Below are 18,117 nucleotides of genomic sequence, written 5' to 3' on the forward strand. Positions count from 1 at the left end.
TTTGTTTCATGGGCCTGTCTAATCTTCGGCTGAAGGGTGAACCTCAGGAGTGACTTCAGTACTGAGTTAAAAGGGTATCCAGGCGCCATACTTTCAGGGTTTTTCCAGTCTCTGTCAGACCAGTAAGTCTGTCTTTTTTTGTGAGTTAGAATTTTGTTCTACATTTATCTCCAGCGCTGCCCGGGATCCTCTATTGTGATCCCTGTCAGAGCAGTCGGTGGTGGTAGCTGGGCACCATCTAGTTGTGCTGTTCTCAGCCTGGTGGAGGCTGTGGTTGCTGTGGTCCATTAGACCTTTGGACTAATCTTTCCCTTGTGTCTTTGATTTTCTTCATTCTCCCTTGCTCCAGATGGGGTGGGACCAGTGGAATACCTGAGATGGCTGCTCACAAGATTTTAAGACCCCACATGCTCAGAGTAGCTCTGTTTTTATCTCCTTTTATATATTAAAGTTTTGAGGGTAATTTCTTTCAAAAAAGAGTATTGGCTGTAAATGCAGAGCCTTTCAGCCAGGTGGAGTCCCTGGGTGGTGCAAACAGTTAACACACTCAGCTGCTAACTGAAAGGTTAGAGGTTTGAGTCCACTCAGATATGCCTTATAAGAAAGATCTGGCAATCTACTTCCAAAATATGAGTCATTGAAAACCCTATGGAGCATAGGTCTACTCTGACACACATGGGGTTGCTATGAGGCGGGAATCAACTTGATGGCAACTGGCTAATGGGTTTTGGCTAGGCAGGTGAAACGAATGAAGTAGGCCAGCTGTCAGATAGCAAGGTCTGCAGCAAAGTGAGTAATTCAAGTCTGTCCACTTAGCTTCCACTGATGGCTGCCATGGAGGAATGGGCGCAATGCTGCTAGATCATCTGATTTTTCAAGAGACCAGAAAGCCAGATTTGCGTGAGATGAAGTCAACATGCTTGCCAAACCATACATGTCTGTGGACCCCCAGTCTGCCACCTCTGGCCTAGAAGGATCTAGATTTCAGGGAAGGCAAGAGTGTGGATTAAGAGGAACAGACTAGAACCCAGAAGGCAATCCCTTCCCTGCCTTCTCCCCTTGCTGGACATGGCTGCCACACTTACTCAGCTCTGAGATGCTCCCCACGCAGGTGGCCAGGAGAGATTGCTCCAGGGTCCGGAGCTCCAGCTGGGCGTAGGCATCGGCCCGCTCGTCATGGCCCAAGGACCCGCCGTTGTAGGGACTGAAGTATGCGGGGAGGGAGAGTACACCTGGGGAAACAAAGTGGACAGGTCACACTTCGGAAGGAGGAAAATCTCCCCAGGCCTCAGCCCATGGTGGCCAGGTCTTGGCCCTGCTCCCCTTCGTCTGGGAGAGCAGGTCAGCAGGCAAATCTCTTTTAGCCTTTAGGACATGGAACTTTTTACTGAGGACGGTGCTGTGTGGCCCACTTGTAGCTGTGGTTTTAAGCAAATGGAGACTGACTTACCTCCTTACCTTCCTTCCTTCTTCCCTCTCTCTGCCTCTCTCTTCCTCTTTTTCATTCAGTAATATTTATGAAGCAATAACCATGTGCCAGGCACTAAAAAAAGAAAATGGGGGTGTGGGGCAGCCTAAATGCCCTTCATGAGGAGAATGAAAACATGAATGTTGATGTCTTCACACAGTAATTACTACACTACTGCAAATGAAAGAGTATGAGTTACTTGCATCAACGTGGATAAATCTCAATGGAATACTGAGCACTGACAGCAAATTGCAGGATGATGCCATCGAGAGTGCTCTTTCTTGGAGCTGCACAAGGAACCGGCCTACTTAGGCTCATGGGCTAAGAAAGCATTCATTCATTTACTCACTCACTTCTTCATTCAGTGACTATTTAGAATGCCTGACTTGGCCCAGGTTTGGAGGTCACAGAGTGACCTGGCTTTGTCTTCATGGAGCTCAGGAGATGGGCTGACTCAGATGTAAATGCCCACCCTGCCAGCGCAAGGGCCACGTCACCTTCAGAGTCCTCTCACTTCCCCATGCCGCCCCCTCTCTCCTTCTTCAGGCCAAGAGAAAGCGGTGCTGCCTTCTCACAACAAGAAGGGGTATGTCCCAGCTCCTGGCCAAGTCCAATTAGTGCTTTTCATTAACACTTCAACAACAGAGGAACAGAACTGTCAGAATCAATTCCAGAGGGTAACAGCTTGTACATTTCTCCAACTCGCTGTGTGGCTTCTTAGAAAGCACCAGAAAAGCGAAATCAGACAGGTTTAAAATTACATGCTAGTTCACAAAAGCACGTGGCCACCGAGATTTTAGTAACAATCAGAGCCTAGAACAGGGATTCTCAACTTTTGGTAACTGCTCTTTCTTTGATGGATGCTGCTTCTTTGTCGAACCCCCTAAAACTTCTTTTTTAAGAAAAATACTCACAGGAATTTAATCTATCATGTTTGGGAAAATCTCTTAAAATTCCTTGAGATAACTGGAGAGCCCCTGGGATGTGGCCAAATCTAAGTTAGAATTACCTATCCTGTATAGAAGAGATTTAGCTACAATAATAATAGCAATAGGGTGTGCAGGAGAGTGGTTAAGACAGGGGCTTGAAGCCCGAATATTTGAGTTTGTAATTCTGGCTCTGCCACTTAACCAACAGTGTGATCCTGGGCAAGTTACTTAGCCTCTCTATGCCTCATTTAGGAGCCCTGGTGGTGCAATGGTTGGCACTCAGCTGCTACCTGAAAGTTCAGTGGTTCAAACCCACCAGCTGCTCCGTGGGAAAAAAGACCTGGCAATCTCCTTCAGTAAAGATTTTGGCCTAGGAAATGGGGCAGTTCTACTCTGTCCTATAGGGTTGCTATGAGCCGGAATCAACTCGATGGCAGTGGGTGATGGGGACATTCAGAGAGTTTGAATAACTTGCTCAAGTAAGTGGTAGAGCTAGGATTCAAATCCAGGTCTGACTGGCTGTAGAATGTGTACACTTAACAAGTTGCCATTGAGTTGACTCCAACTCATGGTGACCCTACGTGTGTCAAGAGTAGAACTGTACTCCACAGGGTTTTCAATGGCTGATTTTTCGGCAGTAGATCACCAGGTCTTTTTTTTCAAGGCATCTCTAGGTGGACTTGAACTGCCAACCTTTCAGTTAGCAGCCAGGCATGTTAACTGTGCTCTACCCAGGGACTCTCTCTACAAGCCCAGAGGACGCTGAAAACCCCACCAAGGCCTACCCATAGCTGTCTCTACTTGGTGGCTTGTGCATGAGTCACTACCTGCTGTATCACTACTGCCTGTTGAGCTCACGGCTACCCCCATGCTGAGCCTTGCCTGCTACTCTTTCTTGGGGCAAACACACGTGGCAGTCCACCTCCTGCCCAGGTGCTGGCAGTGTTCTTTGACCACTCTGTAGGTCAAAGGTCAATATGTAGGAAGATCAATACTGCCCTTAGCCTGCCCTTCCCCTGACCTTCTCCTCCATGCAGCCTCACTGTGCTCTGCCCCAGAGCTGCTGCCTTGGTGTGGTGGAGGCCTACCCCTCTGAGCCTCATCTACTCTCGTGGATGGCAGCTACCCCTCCCATCACATCCGGAGCTGACTCGGCAAAGCAAAGCGCCGCATCAAAGCACATCCTCCAAGTTTATCTCTGTGGGAGGAGAAGGGAGCATGTGGGGTCCCCTTCCCTCCCCTAGCTGGAGGCCCCGTTCCCTAACGCAGAAACCCTCCCTGACAGCTGAGTAACCAAACACATTAGGACGAGCTGGCTCTAAGCACCAAAAAAGTAAAACTGAAGAGAAAACTACCCCACTACAAGAGAAAACCCACAGACAGACCAAACAGCTGGGAGAGTTTCTATACTCACCCAGAGGCCTAGTGCAGGCCCCGCTCCTCCTCTTTTCTCCATTATTAACCTACAGAAACAACACTGGGGACATGTGGATCAAATTTACAGTGCTTAGGGCAAGGGAATAGGAAATTCAGCTGATTTGTCAAAGGATTCCCAGAGAGAAATATTATGTCAATGGATCTAGTAACAGGAGCTGGCAGCTCCATTAATAATCGTTCCCGTTTTCCCAGTCATCACCACCCAAAGGGGCTCTCACTGAATACTGTAGCAAAAGTAATTATGAGCCTATTACTAATAATAGTCATTGATAGCATCACAGCTTTTGCATAGTACCTTTTAATTTTTAAAGACTTCACACTAATTTATTCTTCCAGAAACGTAGGTGAACAGCCGTTATAACAATGGCCACAGCTGACTTTCGCTGAGCGCTACCCATGTGTCAGGCCCTGTGCTAACAACTTTACATGCAATACCACGTTTAAGCCCTCAAAACCCCATGAGGTACAATTAATTCTTACTCATCTTGCAGATGAGGAAACTGAGGCCTGAAAAAGTGAAGTGACTTGCTCAAGGTTACCAAGGGTCAGAAACTGAACTGGGGCTAGAATTTCAATCTCTTGATTCTCAAACTGCTGAAACACGATGATATTCTAACTTTGGCCACCTTATCCTTGAGCGAGTTAAGTGGCACCTAGAATATTTGAGAGAACAGGGATTTTGTTTGGGCCTCGCATTTGACAGGAGGAAATTCAAAGTAATATGCAGAAATATGACTTTCCTTTTAATGGGTCTCCAGGCACCTACTGCCAAGGATCCCCGGAGGCCTCCTGTCTCTTCTATTCTGGTCTTCCCAGAATTCAATTCCACAGCTTGCCTTCCAAATTTGCTCCTTAAGAAAGCTTTCTTTATGTCACTCCTAAATTCTTCCCTTTCCCACATAAGCTTGTTCCTCAGCAATTCTCATGGAGATGGAAAACATTTGCTTTAAATGCTCTCAACACTCCGATTGCGTTTCTCCACACAAATTCCCACCCTTAAGATATGGGCCCAAGGGCAAGGTCATTCTGGAAAAGGGGATTAAAAAAAGAAAAGAAAGGGCATCTATTTTTCCCCCCATTTAGTAAAATCCTTAGGGAAAATTGTCTATTTCAGTCACCATATGGAAGAGAATGCATGCTAGAATGTCTCCCGTTATCCCTTTATTAGCTAATATAGACGCCCAAAATCATCCCTGCTGAACTCTATAAAAAGTTACAGAGGAAACCCACATGCATCACTCAGATTAGTATTCCTGTGAAACGAATCACAGTGTGTGAAGCAGTAAGCATGATCAAGTTATCCTTTGCCTATCTCTTCTATAAAACCAGAATTTCTCTTGAAACAATGTTCCACTCGAATATACTTTGTACATGGAGTCTCTACATAGAACCATAAACTATAATCTTCCATCGTTTAACTTTTCTCATTCTGGTTGCCCAACTCTTGAATTCCGGAACTCATTATCTCATTCCCCAAAGCTACCTCCTCCACTGTCCTCTCTGAATATGGCACCAGGTCCACCCAGTTGCCCAATGAGAGACCTATGAGTCATTCTTATCAACTCTACCTTCCCCCATCCAATCAACCACCAAGACTTGTGGCTTTTACTGCCTAAATATCTCAAAAAATCTGTCACTGCCATGACCTCAGTTCAGGCCACCATTTCTTACTCTGGTTGTGTTACCCTGGCTTAATAGTCTTCAATGACTCCTCATTACCTTCCTGAAGTTCAAACTCCTTTCCACAGTAAAGAATAGATGATACCCAAGGTCAAGCAGGGGAGAGTGTTGACACATCACAGGGTTGGCAACCAATGTCACAAAACAATATGTGTATTAATTGTTTAATGAGAAACTAACTTGTTCTGTAAACCTTCATCTAAAGCACAATTAAAAAAAATAGATGATATTCTTCTTTCCTTTTCTGAAATTTAGGGAGAAAAATAATTCTGTCAGAAAACTGGGAAAGTTCCCAGAGCCCCTGAGGAAATCAGTGGCGTTAAGAAAGCTAAGCATACCCGGTCCTCCTTTTTCTAAACTACCTTCTGAATGCTGCTCACTTGGCTCCAGTCCCGGGGGAAAGACAATACTCTCCTTTCCCAGGTGATTCTCCACCGGTGCCCAGAGATGGCGCCATTTAGTTAGAGGGAGACCCAAGACTGGGAAGCCCGCCTTCTCTCTGGTGGTTGCCAACCAGGAATTCAACCCGGGTTTCAGCTTGCAGAGGCGTCTGCCCTCCAAGCCAGCACCCAGGCAGAAACAGACAGACTGCACATTGGATTGATGAACCAGACTTTCAGGGAACAGGTTTTTCAGAAGTAGGGCTGAGCCAAAAGGTCTAAATCGACGGGGATTTCATTTGCTTCTCCGTAAAATATGGGGGCTGACTCAGTGGCTTCTCCTGAGGTCTCCAGCACTGGGATTCTAGTCTCCCACTGACCCCTGGGTGTGCTCTAGCACTGAAGTGTACCTCTGAAAACTTTTTTTTTTTTCCTTTCCTTCTACCATTTAACTTCTGGATTGTTGACAGCAGAACAAATAGACCCTGTTATTACTATTTCCTATGGTTTCCTTACAGCTATAATAACACCCCCACCCCCACCCCCACATACAGTTTTAAATGTAAAGAAGATGTCATTTCTGTGTAAAACTGGATACTTTTACAGTTCAGCTTTTCTGACCATTCATCAAAAAGCCATCAAGACTATAACTATCCTCCAAACTCAACAATCCATTAACAGAGCTCTCCCCAGACTTGTAAATGTTCTCTCTGGGGCAGAAGGATTCCAGGGGGCCCAGATACGTGTGTGAGTGGGAGTGTGCAGCATCCTTTCCCACCCCTGTTGCCTGCCCCTAACCAGACCCACTAGCCACCCAGCTCAGGGGTGCTCAAGTGAATACAGCAAAGGCTACCGCTGGTCCTGTTTCTTTGAAATTAAAACTGGGATGCAGAGGACTACTGTTTTACTGCCCTTGTGAGGAAACTAGGCCTGGTGTTTTCTGCCAGTTTTCTTAGGAGCTGAAAGCTTGGGTGGGGTTCCGTCCATAAGCTTCTGAAAATAAAAATTATATTGCTCCACTGAATGGTTTCCAAATAGCCCATATAATCCAGCCTCCCTCCTCCCTTTTTTAAAAGTGTTTCCATTCTCTGATCTGGAATTTTATAAATAGTACTTTGAATGCCCATTTGTTGCATATTAGTCGTACTAGAACAAAGTGCTGAAAAGTTGAAGCATGAATTTGTTTTTCAGAGAGACCCCAGTTGGGGGTCCAAGGACAGACGATTCTAAAAAAATAAAACTTCATTGAACAATATTTCTCCAGACATTCTAAGTCCCAGAAGTTAGAGGATGGGGTGTAGAGGCAAGAAGAAGAAGAAGGAAACGAGAGGCAAAATCTGGAAGTGGAGTGAAATATGCCTGACTGATTAGTTCCCAATCATCCATGTAAAAATGATTCACCAAGGATAACTGAAAGCTTATCTAACTCTTGGACAGAATCCATCTCAAGATGGAACACACTATACTGTGAGGTCCAAGAGTTCAAGTGAGAAGAAAATGATGGGGGACAGGGAGAAAGAAGATTGGGGTTCTAAACTGGGTTTGGGAAGGAGGTTTTAATCCTGGGTTCATAATTATAGGAGTAGGAGAACATATATTGAGTTAACTACTATGTGCCAGGAATTGGACCAAACATACATTTGAACCCATACAAAGACCCTAGCTGAGGGATACTATGAGTAACCCCATTTACGAACGAGGGACAGAGGTTTACATGGGCTGGGTCACTTGTCTACGTTCATTCACATAGCTAGAAAATGGCAGAGCTAGGACTCCAGTCAGCCTGTTGGATTCTGGAGCCGCATTTATAATCTCCACACTACACTGCCTCTCACATGGGGCTGTGGTTGAGACTCATGGAGAAGAAGTACGCCAGGCTCCCCACTCAAACCCAGGGACAGAACCCTTCCTTAACCACTCACCGCTCCGATTAGCACCGCACTTCCCCTTTCTTTTTTTAAGGTCAGGAAATTAAAAGCAAATAATAATCAGCTCTGGTTAACACCTCACTCTGGCTGAGTTCTCAGACCACCACTGGTTAAAGGAGGTCTTCTGGGTAAGTCAGACCCAGGGGGCCAGGAGCTCAGTAAAATAATAACACACATTTATGACTGCCCAGTGAGACAGAGTCAGAGAGTCGAGGGCGAGATCAAAGGCAGCTGGAGTCCAACACGCACACTGCCAGTAACCCCAATTCTCCCAAAAGGGTGGTAAAAAGCAAACCTCACCCTGAATTTTGGGCCAGATTAATCTCCTTTTGGAATCTTTGACAGTCTTGGGCCTTCGGGAGCTGGGGTTGGGGTTGCCTCTTTCCCCTCCAGCTGACAGCAGCACCTTTGACCTCTGACCTCAGGGCTGGCTCCTCAATTCACAGAGGGGCTCCAAGCAGGGTGAGGATTTAGAAGGCAAGAGAGGGGCCACTAGGGGCAGATTACTCAGTTAAACAAGGTAAACACAGGCGAAATTGGTCACCACAGATTAGTAAGTAAGCACAAGTAAGCCTGTGCTTATCTTGATTACTAGGTAATACTTCCTTGTCAGGGATTGTAAATTTGAAGAGGCTTTGATTCTGTAAGAAGGTGCTGTGGGGTTGGAGAGAGATAGATGCCAGCCATACCTTGAAGCAGAATCTTTGATGTGGTGAAAAAATGTGCAATTGTTCACTACAGATGATCTGGTTAGCAAGGTAAGCACCGTGCTTACCCTGCTCAATTAAGATAATCTGCCCCTGGGGACCACCATAAAACTTGGACAGCCAGACAAGGCAGTGGGAGCGGCCCTGGAATCCCCACTAGGAATGCTGGCTCATTGGTATTTTGGCGATTTGTTTAATTAAGGTAAATATCAATTCTGTCAAAGACCCAGTAGATAACTATTGGGTGTCCGTAAAAAAAAAAAAACAAAACTAGTAGATCATGGATTGCTATTTAACGGTTTTGAAGCAAAAATCTAATAAACTGCAGTCTGCTTACTGCCATTTCCTCCCTTTGCAAGAGAGTAAAATAAAGCCAGAGTAACCAACCAGATCAATTTCAGGAAATTAAACCTAAATGTGAACCCTGGAAGAACCAGCAATAGTCACAACAGTGGGCAGTGCGGGCAGAGCACGAACATTAGAACTACCTTGTTCTTGTAGAGAAAGCTCTCTCTCTTATTTAGAATACTTTTTAAGAGATTCTAGGTGTCCTGTCTAAGTATTGGTGTAACACATCAAGAGCTTGAGTGACCTAGAAAGCAAGAGTCTAGGAACTGCCGCCTTTGAAGGAAAACTCACCCCATGTCCATGTTCTTTGTCATATACTGTCCTTGACCCACAGTAGGTGAGCAGACTAGTTCCTGTCAAGGACAACACTGTGTCACTGTTGTATAAAGGCACACATCCAACATGTCCGCGTGCGCGCGCACACCCACACCCACACACTAGAGACGTTAAGGATGGAGACATAAGGCCAGAGACTTAAGGATGAGAGTCAGCCCCCTAAAACATCTGTCTTCTCCCTAACCGATGCCCCCAAGGCAAGGGGGGTTTCTCTCTATTGTAGGGTTATAAAAATGCTTTTTGAATTACTATGCTTTCTAAACTTTTTACAATGAATATGATTTACTGGCGTCGTACAAAGTGATTGTTACAAGGGAAACGGGGTTGGGGGTGGTGATAACCCTGGAGAAAGGAAGGGCAACTGAATGTTTCTTCTGAGCAAAGAAATAGCCAAAACTTCAATTAGGGCAGAAAATTATCTATCTAAAATTAAATTTTTAAATAAGAAAAGGAAAAAATTACATGTTATAAAAAGAACAAAAACTATTATCACGTTACTTATAAAGAGCCCAGAATGGAGGTCATCTAATGTAAAAGATGGTTATTTCTGGGTAGCAGAATTTTAGGTGATTTCCCCTCTACTATTCTTCAATCTTTTTTATACTGATTAAATTTTTAAATAATGAGCATATATATTTTAATAGGGAGTCCCTGGGTGGCACAAACGATTAAGTACTTGGCTGCTAACTGAATGGTTGGTGGTTCTATTCCACTTAGAGGCACCTCAGAAGAAAGGCCTCGCAATCTACTGCCAAAAAAAGCAGCCATTGAAAACCCTGTGGAGCACAGTTCTACTCTGATACATGGGGTCACTATGAGTCAGAGTTGACTCAAGGGCAACTGGTTTTATTGATTTATTTTTTATTTTAATAAAAACAAAATCATTATTTTAAAAAATTCCTTGTGAGCCCATGGAGGTTAACAAAAAAAAGGTACACAAAAGGAAAAGCTAGCTGTTATTATAGAAATAGTACTTTAAAAGAAAGATAAGGCATGAGGACTGACTGCTTCGCAGGCATGAAGTTTCCTTTGGGGTGGTGAAAATGTTTTGGGACTACATAGAAGTAGTAGCTGCACAGCACTATGAATGTACTACATGTCACTGATGTGTACACTTTAAAATGGTTAATTTAATCTCATGTGAATTTCACACACACAGAACATTAAAGAAAAAAAGACAAGGGGAAAGGATACTACTAGTGGAAGAAACTCAGGTAGAAACCATTCTCTGTTGCTAACCAGGAGGTGAGATGTTTGTATGCCTCATTCCAAGAACCAGCCCCTCTGTGGCCCGGCCCCTTCACCTGGCCACAGGTAGTAGTGACTCAAGGTGGGTCAGCGGCGGTGAGTCACCAGGGGGACTTCCTGTAGCACTTTGCTGACACTTGGCCCAGCCGTGCTACTACTGTGCTGAGCCCGTGGGAGTGTCATGCAGCCAAGCAGGGGTCTCAACTTCCCACACCTGCCACTACGTGTGTGGGCTGCAAGGTACTGGGATCTGAGAACAGGGAGAGTTGGGAAAAGTTCTCACACCACACACTGGCATCACCAGTTGTGGAAAAAGCACCTCGCTGCTGGGGGGTGGGAGAGGAGGCAAGGCATGTGCCCAGGGCGATTCCTGAGCTGCATGCCCACAAGGAACAGTGCTGCCAGCAGGAGAAGGAGGGAAGTGGGCGAGGCTTCCAAGTGTCAGTACAGAGAGGAAAAAAGGGATAAAATGAGCCAGCACACCCATAACAAACCCGGGTCACGCCTTTTTGGGGTTTTAAAATAAAAGATGCAAACATTACAAGGTCCAGGGCTGTTGGCCAAGGTGTTTAATAATAGAACATGAGAGTATTAGTCAGAAATTTACTGCACTGGTGTCCCTCTAACAAACAATCTGCTGCTGTCGGCTTAGTTCCCATTCCAAAGGGCTCTGACCACTAGTCTCTCCGGATGACTTAACAGCACTGAATCAGAGAGAGGAAGTTCAAGATCCAGTTCTGCTGCTTACTAGCTGTGTGACCGTGGGCTAGTTACTTAACCTCTCTGAGCCTCAATTTGTTCATCTGTGTAACAGGCTCCTAACAGGACTGTTTGATTATTAAAAGAAGTCACTCAGCAAAATGGTCTAACACATAGTAAGCATGCAGTAATTAGGAGTGTTCTTATGAATGGCCTCACTGAGTTCCAGGGCTGGTAACTTTGAGAAAGGCATCAGATGCCATATAAAAGCTCTCATCACCATTAAGTGCGAGGGATGACCTGAAGGCAACTCTATCACCGTTATTTTTCTAAAGGTCACTGTGGTCCACACTCATAAAGAATCATGCTTTACTCACCAAACATCAGCCATTTATTCGTCATTCATTTATTCAGCTCACTCATTTATTCAACAACTATTTATTAATACCCTAATAATGTGCCAGAGTCTCTGTGTGGTGCAAATGGTTTACACGATCAGCTGCTAACCGAAAGGTTGGAGTTTCGAGTCCACCCAGAGATGCCTCAGAAGAAAGCCCTGGCAATCTGCTTTTGAAAAATCAGCCATTGAAAACCCTATGGAGCACAGTTCTACTCTGACACACATAGAGTCACTATAAGTCTGAGTGACTCAATGGCAACTGGTAATAATGTACCAAAAGCAGCTATGCTCTGGGGATGTAGAAGCAACCAAGACAGGGTACCTACCCTTAGAAAATTTACAGTCTAATGAAGAAGGCAGAAAGCATACCAGTATGCAGAAAAGAGTTAACACAGCAGGCCTGAGAGACTGCTATCCTTAGAAAGGCCTGCTTGTAAGGCTGGGGTTTGGCTGGTGTCTGAGAACTCAGATTTTGGGAGCGTTTCCACCATTCTCTGATAAGAGTGGCTCATTGTGCCTAAACTGTACAAAGTAGTGGTTTACACTGAACATTTGCTTTCCTTCTGGGAGTCTGGAATTTGGGGTGCCTACTGATAAAAACCCTGGACTTCTAGGCTCGGGTCAGTACCCCTGGTAGACCACATTTCACATGCGTTGTCACAACTCATTGCTGGAGGAATTAAGCGCATCCTGTGTGACTCCACCGTGAGACACTCAGAAGCTCGTGCCTAGTTTCCTCCAGACTTCGTGCCACATACCTTTTCCTTTTGCTGATTTGTATCCTTTTGCTGTAACAAATCAGAGCTGTGAGTAGGACAGTATGCTGAGTCCTGTGAGTTCTCCTAGAGACCACAGGACCTGGGGGTGATCTTGGGTACCCCGATATAACCAGTCAAGTCAATACTGTGTGAAAATGGTTACAATAGAGTCAGCACAAAAAGCCTAGAGAAAGGGTCTCTAATCCGGATTTGGTTGGTCAGGGAAGGCTTCTTGGAGGAAGTGCCATCTCAGCTGAGGCTAAAGGATGTGTAAATATCAGTAAGGTAAAGGGGTTGGATGGGCCTTCCAAGCAGAGGACACAGCCTGTGCCAATGTCTGTATAAGGAAGGGTTTGGAGCAGGATAGCTTGAGGAGGGTTAGGATTAGGGGGATCCTACAGGATTTCTCTTGAAATTGTGTTTGCATAGCAAGCACATTATTTATACTTAGGCTATGTGTTTATTTGGGGTAGCTTGGGGAAGGGCTGGCTAATGGAGATCATTGTTCTTTCCCCCCACTCACTTTTGGTGCTATCACTAACGCAGAGGTCAGCAAACTGTTTCTATATAGGGCCAGATAATAAACATTTTTGACTTTGCTCAGCTGCAAACCAAAAGTAAGCAGTTCAAATTCACCAGCCATTCCTTGGAAACCCTATGGGGCAGTTCTACTCTGTCCTACAGGGTTGCTATGAGTCGGAATTGACTCGATGGCAGTGGGTTTTATGACAGCTACTGAACTCTTCTGGTGTAGTGTGAAGAAACACAATATAAACAAATGGACATGGCTGTATTCCAATAAACCTTTATTTATGGACACTGAAATTTGAATTTCATATAATTTCCATGTGCCATGAAATAGTCTTTGTTTAATATTATTTCAACCACTTAAAAATGTAAAAACCATTCCTAGCTTGCGGGCCATACGCAAACAGGCAGGCCTCTGATTTGGCCCAAGGGCCATGTTTGCCGACTCCTACACTAATCCAGAGATCCTTAGAGATGGAGAGTGTTATGGGTAGTGTGTGACAGGCCTCCTGGGGAGGGACAGGGTGGAGGCACCAATCACCAAGAGTCTAGGAGGCTTGGACTCTGTTCTGAGGGCAATGAGGACCCAGTCAAGGGTTTTAAGCAGACGATTGACAGGGTCCTATATACACTTTAGATAGCTAAATCAGGCAGCAATGCGGGAAAGGGATGGGGTCCCTTTAGCTCAGAAAGGCCCATGTTGCTTGATAACATGCTGTTTGCCATGAAATCCACAACCCAAATTCCACCCAGGCCACTGCTTAGAGCTCTCATTTCCACAAAGCTGACCATTTCTTTTAGCTTTGCACTAAGCACTTAAACATTAAAAGCAGAGGTAGCAGAGTTATACTTCTCGGAACTAAAATTCATTAAGGGATCAGTTTTAAGCTCAAATAAGTGAAAAATGTGTCTGACTACCTTTAAGACTTGTCATGTTCCTGGATCAACATTAAGTAGCAGCAGTTGTCAATTCATCAGTCTCTATGGGTCAAAAAGGCAACCCACAAAGAATAGGAGAAATTCTGTTGGCTCATTTACAACGTGTATCTCACAGTCTGGACCAGAACAAAGACACCCCATTTCTGAGTGTGTTGGGGATGCTGACCCCAAAGGTAATGTCATATCCCTTGTAACTCACATAGAGCGTGCACGTACATGCGTGCGCACACGCACGCACGCACGCATGCACACACACACACACAGAGAGAGAGAGAGAGAGAAAGGGTTGCTTGCAGACAGTAACAATCCCTATAGACAGAGAAGACATTCTCCAAGGCCCTGGGAGTCTCTGTCCTAAAGTTAATTGATGGCTTCTGATTTGGAATAAGTATCTGAGAAGGCTAGGGAGATTTTAGCACTGTGCTATTCTCATCATTCACTCATTCAAATATTCATCACATGCCTATTAATTACACTGAGCTTGGTGCTAAAAATACACAGGTGAAGATGACCCAGGTTCCTGCTCTAGAGGGGGAGGAAAAACATATAGCAAATAATTAAAATGCACCGTGATACTGCTAGCAGCAGTCAAAAAATCAAACGACATATTGTATTAGGCAAATCTGCAAAAGACCTCTTTAAAGTGTTAAAAAGCAAAGATGTCACTTTGAGGGCTAAGGTGCACCTGACCCCAAGCCATGCTATTTTCAGTTGCCTCATATGCATGCAAAAACTGGACAATGAATAAGGAAGACCAAAGAAGAATGGATGCCTTTGAATTATGGTGTTGGTGAAAAATACTGAATATACCATGGACTGCCAGAAGAAGGAACAAATCTATCCTGGAAGAAGTACAGCCAGAACGCTCCTTAGAAGCGAGGACGGTGAGACTTTGACTCAATTACTTTGGACATGTTATCTGGAGGGACCAGTCTCTGGAGAAGGATATCATGCTTGGTAAAGAAGAGGGTCAGTGAGAAAGAGGAAGACTCTACGAGATGGATTGACACAGCGGCTGCAACAATGGGCTCGAACATAGCAATGATTGTGAGGATAGTGCAGGACTGGGCAGTGTTTTGTTCTGTTGTACATAGGGTTGTTATGAGGCAGAACCAACTCAACGGCACCTAACAACAACAATGCTAGCAGAGGAGTCTGTAGCAGGTACTGGGGCTGGGAGGGAGAGTCTGAAGAGACAGCTTTTGTTATGTGTTGTCATATAACAGGATGTCAATAACAGGATGCTGCAGAAAGCCCCTTTTTACTCAGAGACCCCCAAGGGGATTTAACAGACTTTATGAGAATCAAACACTCCCTGGTCATCTCAGCATTGAGCATTACACATAGCAGAGTTGGGGAGGGGAGTAGAGGAGGTACACGGGAGAAAGCTCATTTACAAAAAGAAAAGTTCCTACAGAATGGTCATTCCAAGATGGGTACATCCCTCTCAAATCTCACTGTGTCACCGTGTCACTCCCAGTATCCTGAAGGACACCCTGACCTCTCCGTTCAAAAACATGAGAAAACAGTCAGTGGAAGCCTGAAACTGGGCCAACCCTCTCAGTGACCCAACCAATACCACTCCAACTCCTGCCTGGCTAACAGAACCCCAGTTCTGTTTGGAATTGCTATGCAATATGAGCTCCTGTGGACACCTTCCCAGCCTTCCTCATAGCCATGAGATGTCGTTCTGGCCACTGAGGTGCAAAGTCAAGACTTCAGGGATTCTGGAAAAGGCTGCTTTTCTGGATCAAAGAGGATAAGATTGGTTGGCAGGTCTTTGTCCTTCTTGCTACCTCAAACGTGACACACTGTCTAAAGATGGCACAGCAGCAATCATTGTACAACCAGGAGGTAGCCACCTACCACACAGGTCAGAGCGCTGTTCTATGGCACTACAGCGTGGGGGTCTGCAGGAAGGGACGAGATCAGGATGAAAGACAGTATGCTAAGGAGGGCAGAACAGAAAATAGAAAGGGCCTAGGTCTCACTGAGCAGCTAAACCACACTGGGAACTACCTGTCCCTGAACTTCTTATTACAGGAGAAAATAAGCCCTGTTGGCCAGGTTTTCTATGATGTGCAGATGAAGTGACTCTCTGATATAAGACAGTTTCTATAAATCAGTGGTTTTCCAGAGAATTTTTTTTTAACCATGGAACTCTTTGTTCAAATGAAATCATATGAATAAGTCCAACTTAAAGTTATCTCCCCCTACCCCCACCAGGTTCCCCTAGGTCTCCATGGAGCAGGTTGAAAATGACTGCTTGAAGCACACTGTTCATTTTGGTTGGCTTCTGGAAATGCCCCTCAGACTCTGTGGAGAAGAACACAGTGGTTCTGGCCAGTAACAACAAGTTTCCCGAGGACTTGGGATGGCAACAGCAACTCCAGCCCTTGCTTAGCTCAGATATAGGGCTGGAAGCTCCCCTTCATGGGAGAATCTTCTGGGCAGACCACTTGGCTGCTGCTAGGTGAGTGCCTGCTAAATTCCAAACACTCAGTTTACTTTGATTTAAAAAAATTCAGATAGGCAAAAGAAGAAATTAAAAATTACCATAGTTTTAATTTTATCATCCTGAGATAATCACTGTTAACATGATGGTATAATATCCCTTTAGACTTTTAAATATGCATTTATACTTTTGAGTGTGCATCTATGCCTTTAATTTTTAAAAAGGAACCACTCCATATACTTTAATCATCTCATTTTTCAGTTAACAATATTTCACTGATGTTTTTCTATGTCCCCAAATACTGTTTCTCATCATTTTCAACGGCTGCAGTACACCTCATTCTAAAGGCTCACCATATTTACTGTCATTATTTTGGGTAAGTAAAGACCTTTCTAGAAAGGCCTTCACAGGGGGAAGAGGCCCCTGAGTCATATCATATCCCAGTGCTCTAGCACTGAACTGGTTGTCAGAAGTCCCTGATTGTAAAAAATTCTATAGAAGAATCCCAATCCAAAGGTGGGGGGGGGATCTGGAACAGCATTTTAAAAAGTTGAGGAATCCAGGCTTTCTGGAGCCATTGAGGCTGAACCCCTGAAACTATTGCCCTGAGATAATCTTTAAACTTTAAACCAAAAATATCCCCAGAAGTCTTCTTTAAACCAAATAGTAATTAGCTTAATCAGTAAATAATACCTGCCTTGAACACTGTGCTCTTTTAAAGAACTATCTATATGGGATCAAACTGACAAAAGCAACTTGAAAGGTTAGATAGGAAGCTTAGGGGGCAGTGAGTATATTAACGGTAGAGGAATAATTTGGAAAAGGAGGGTGAGAATGGTTGCCTAACTTGAAGAATGTAATCAATGTCACTGAATTGTACATGTAGAAACTGTTGAATTGGTGTATGTGTTGCTGTGTATATTTTCAACAAAAGAGAGAAAAGGAAGGGAGGCAGGTAGGGAGGGAGGGAGGGAGGCAGGGAGGGAGGAAGGAAGGACGGAAGGGAGAAAGACAAAGCCCTGTTGGTTATCCCTCCCCTCAAACTGAGCCCTAAGCAGGCATGTGGGAGGTGAGGAATCTCCCTCCTCTCCACTGGGACCTTTCAGAGAGAGGTGACTCTTTACAGAGCTGTGCGGCAGACACTTTGCACCTCAATCTTGATTTGAAAACCTGATCTCACTTGAAGACGTTCAGTTTCCTATACAGGTGCCTTTGGACAACAGACCCTCACTTCCAGAGGTCCCCTTGTGGCTTTGGAACTCAGAGCAGAGGGCTGGGTGTAGGGCTGCTGCCGTCAGGGAGGAGCATTCAGGGCCTCCTGGTCCACCGACATCTAACCCTGGACTCACACACAGATCCACTTGCCAAGCAGTCCATTTCCTCTCACTGGGAAAGCTAGAACTCTCCGTGCCTTCCACTGCAAAGTCTCCTATTAAGTCTCCACAGGCTTCTGGGGGAAAGACAGAGCCTGCAGCCCGCCTTCCTGGACCCTTTCCTTGGATGGCATCTTTGTGTGGCACCCCGGGCAAGGAGGAGTCTCAGCCTGCCTGCAGAGTTGTATGTGACCCTGTGTACTTGAGCTGCAACTTTAGGCTTTGGCCCGAAGCCCCTCACTGTTTGTTTTACAAACTCCTACTTACAGTCTCAAATTAGGCTCATTAAAAAGCCAGCTCCCCACGGGGCTATAAACGTCACATGGACAAGCAGAGAGGGAGTTTACGAGGCTGGCGTGTGATCTGCCCACCAACAAAGCGGAGGATCGAGTGGAGAGACTGAATCAGCCTGTTTCGGCAGGGCCCTTGCCCCAGCCCCTCCCCAGCGGAAGCTGCCTTGACAACAAGCCAGAGAAGAGACTGAACATGTAAGACCTTACCCAG

The 18,117-nt window shown here is 45.1% G+C and overlaps 1 protein-coding gene across 1 annotated transcript in view; it reads right to left on the reverse strand.

Moving 5' to 3' along the window:
* Window positions 1-18,117, reverse strand: part of ABTB2 (ankyrin repeat and BTB domain containing 2) — a 197,375-nt gene that overhangs the window by 53,464 nt on the left and 125,794 nt on the right. The window contains exon 2 of the mRNA XM_004369782.2: window positions 1,086-1,232. Within this exon, the coding sequence (XP_004369839.1) occupies window positions 1,086-1,232 (147 nt within the window). The remainder of the gene's footprint in view (window positions 1-1,085; window positions 1,233-18,117) is intronic.

The sequence above is a fragment of the Trichechus manatus genome, unplaced genomic scaffold (assembly GCF_000243295.1).
Source record: "Trichechus manatus latirostris isolate Lorelei unplaced genomic scaffold, TriManLat1.0 scaffold00006, whole genome shotgun sequence".
Taxonomy (NCBI): Eukaryota; Metazoa; Chordata; class Mammalia; order Sirenia; family Trichechidae; genus Trichechus; species Trichechus manatus.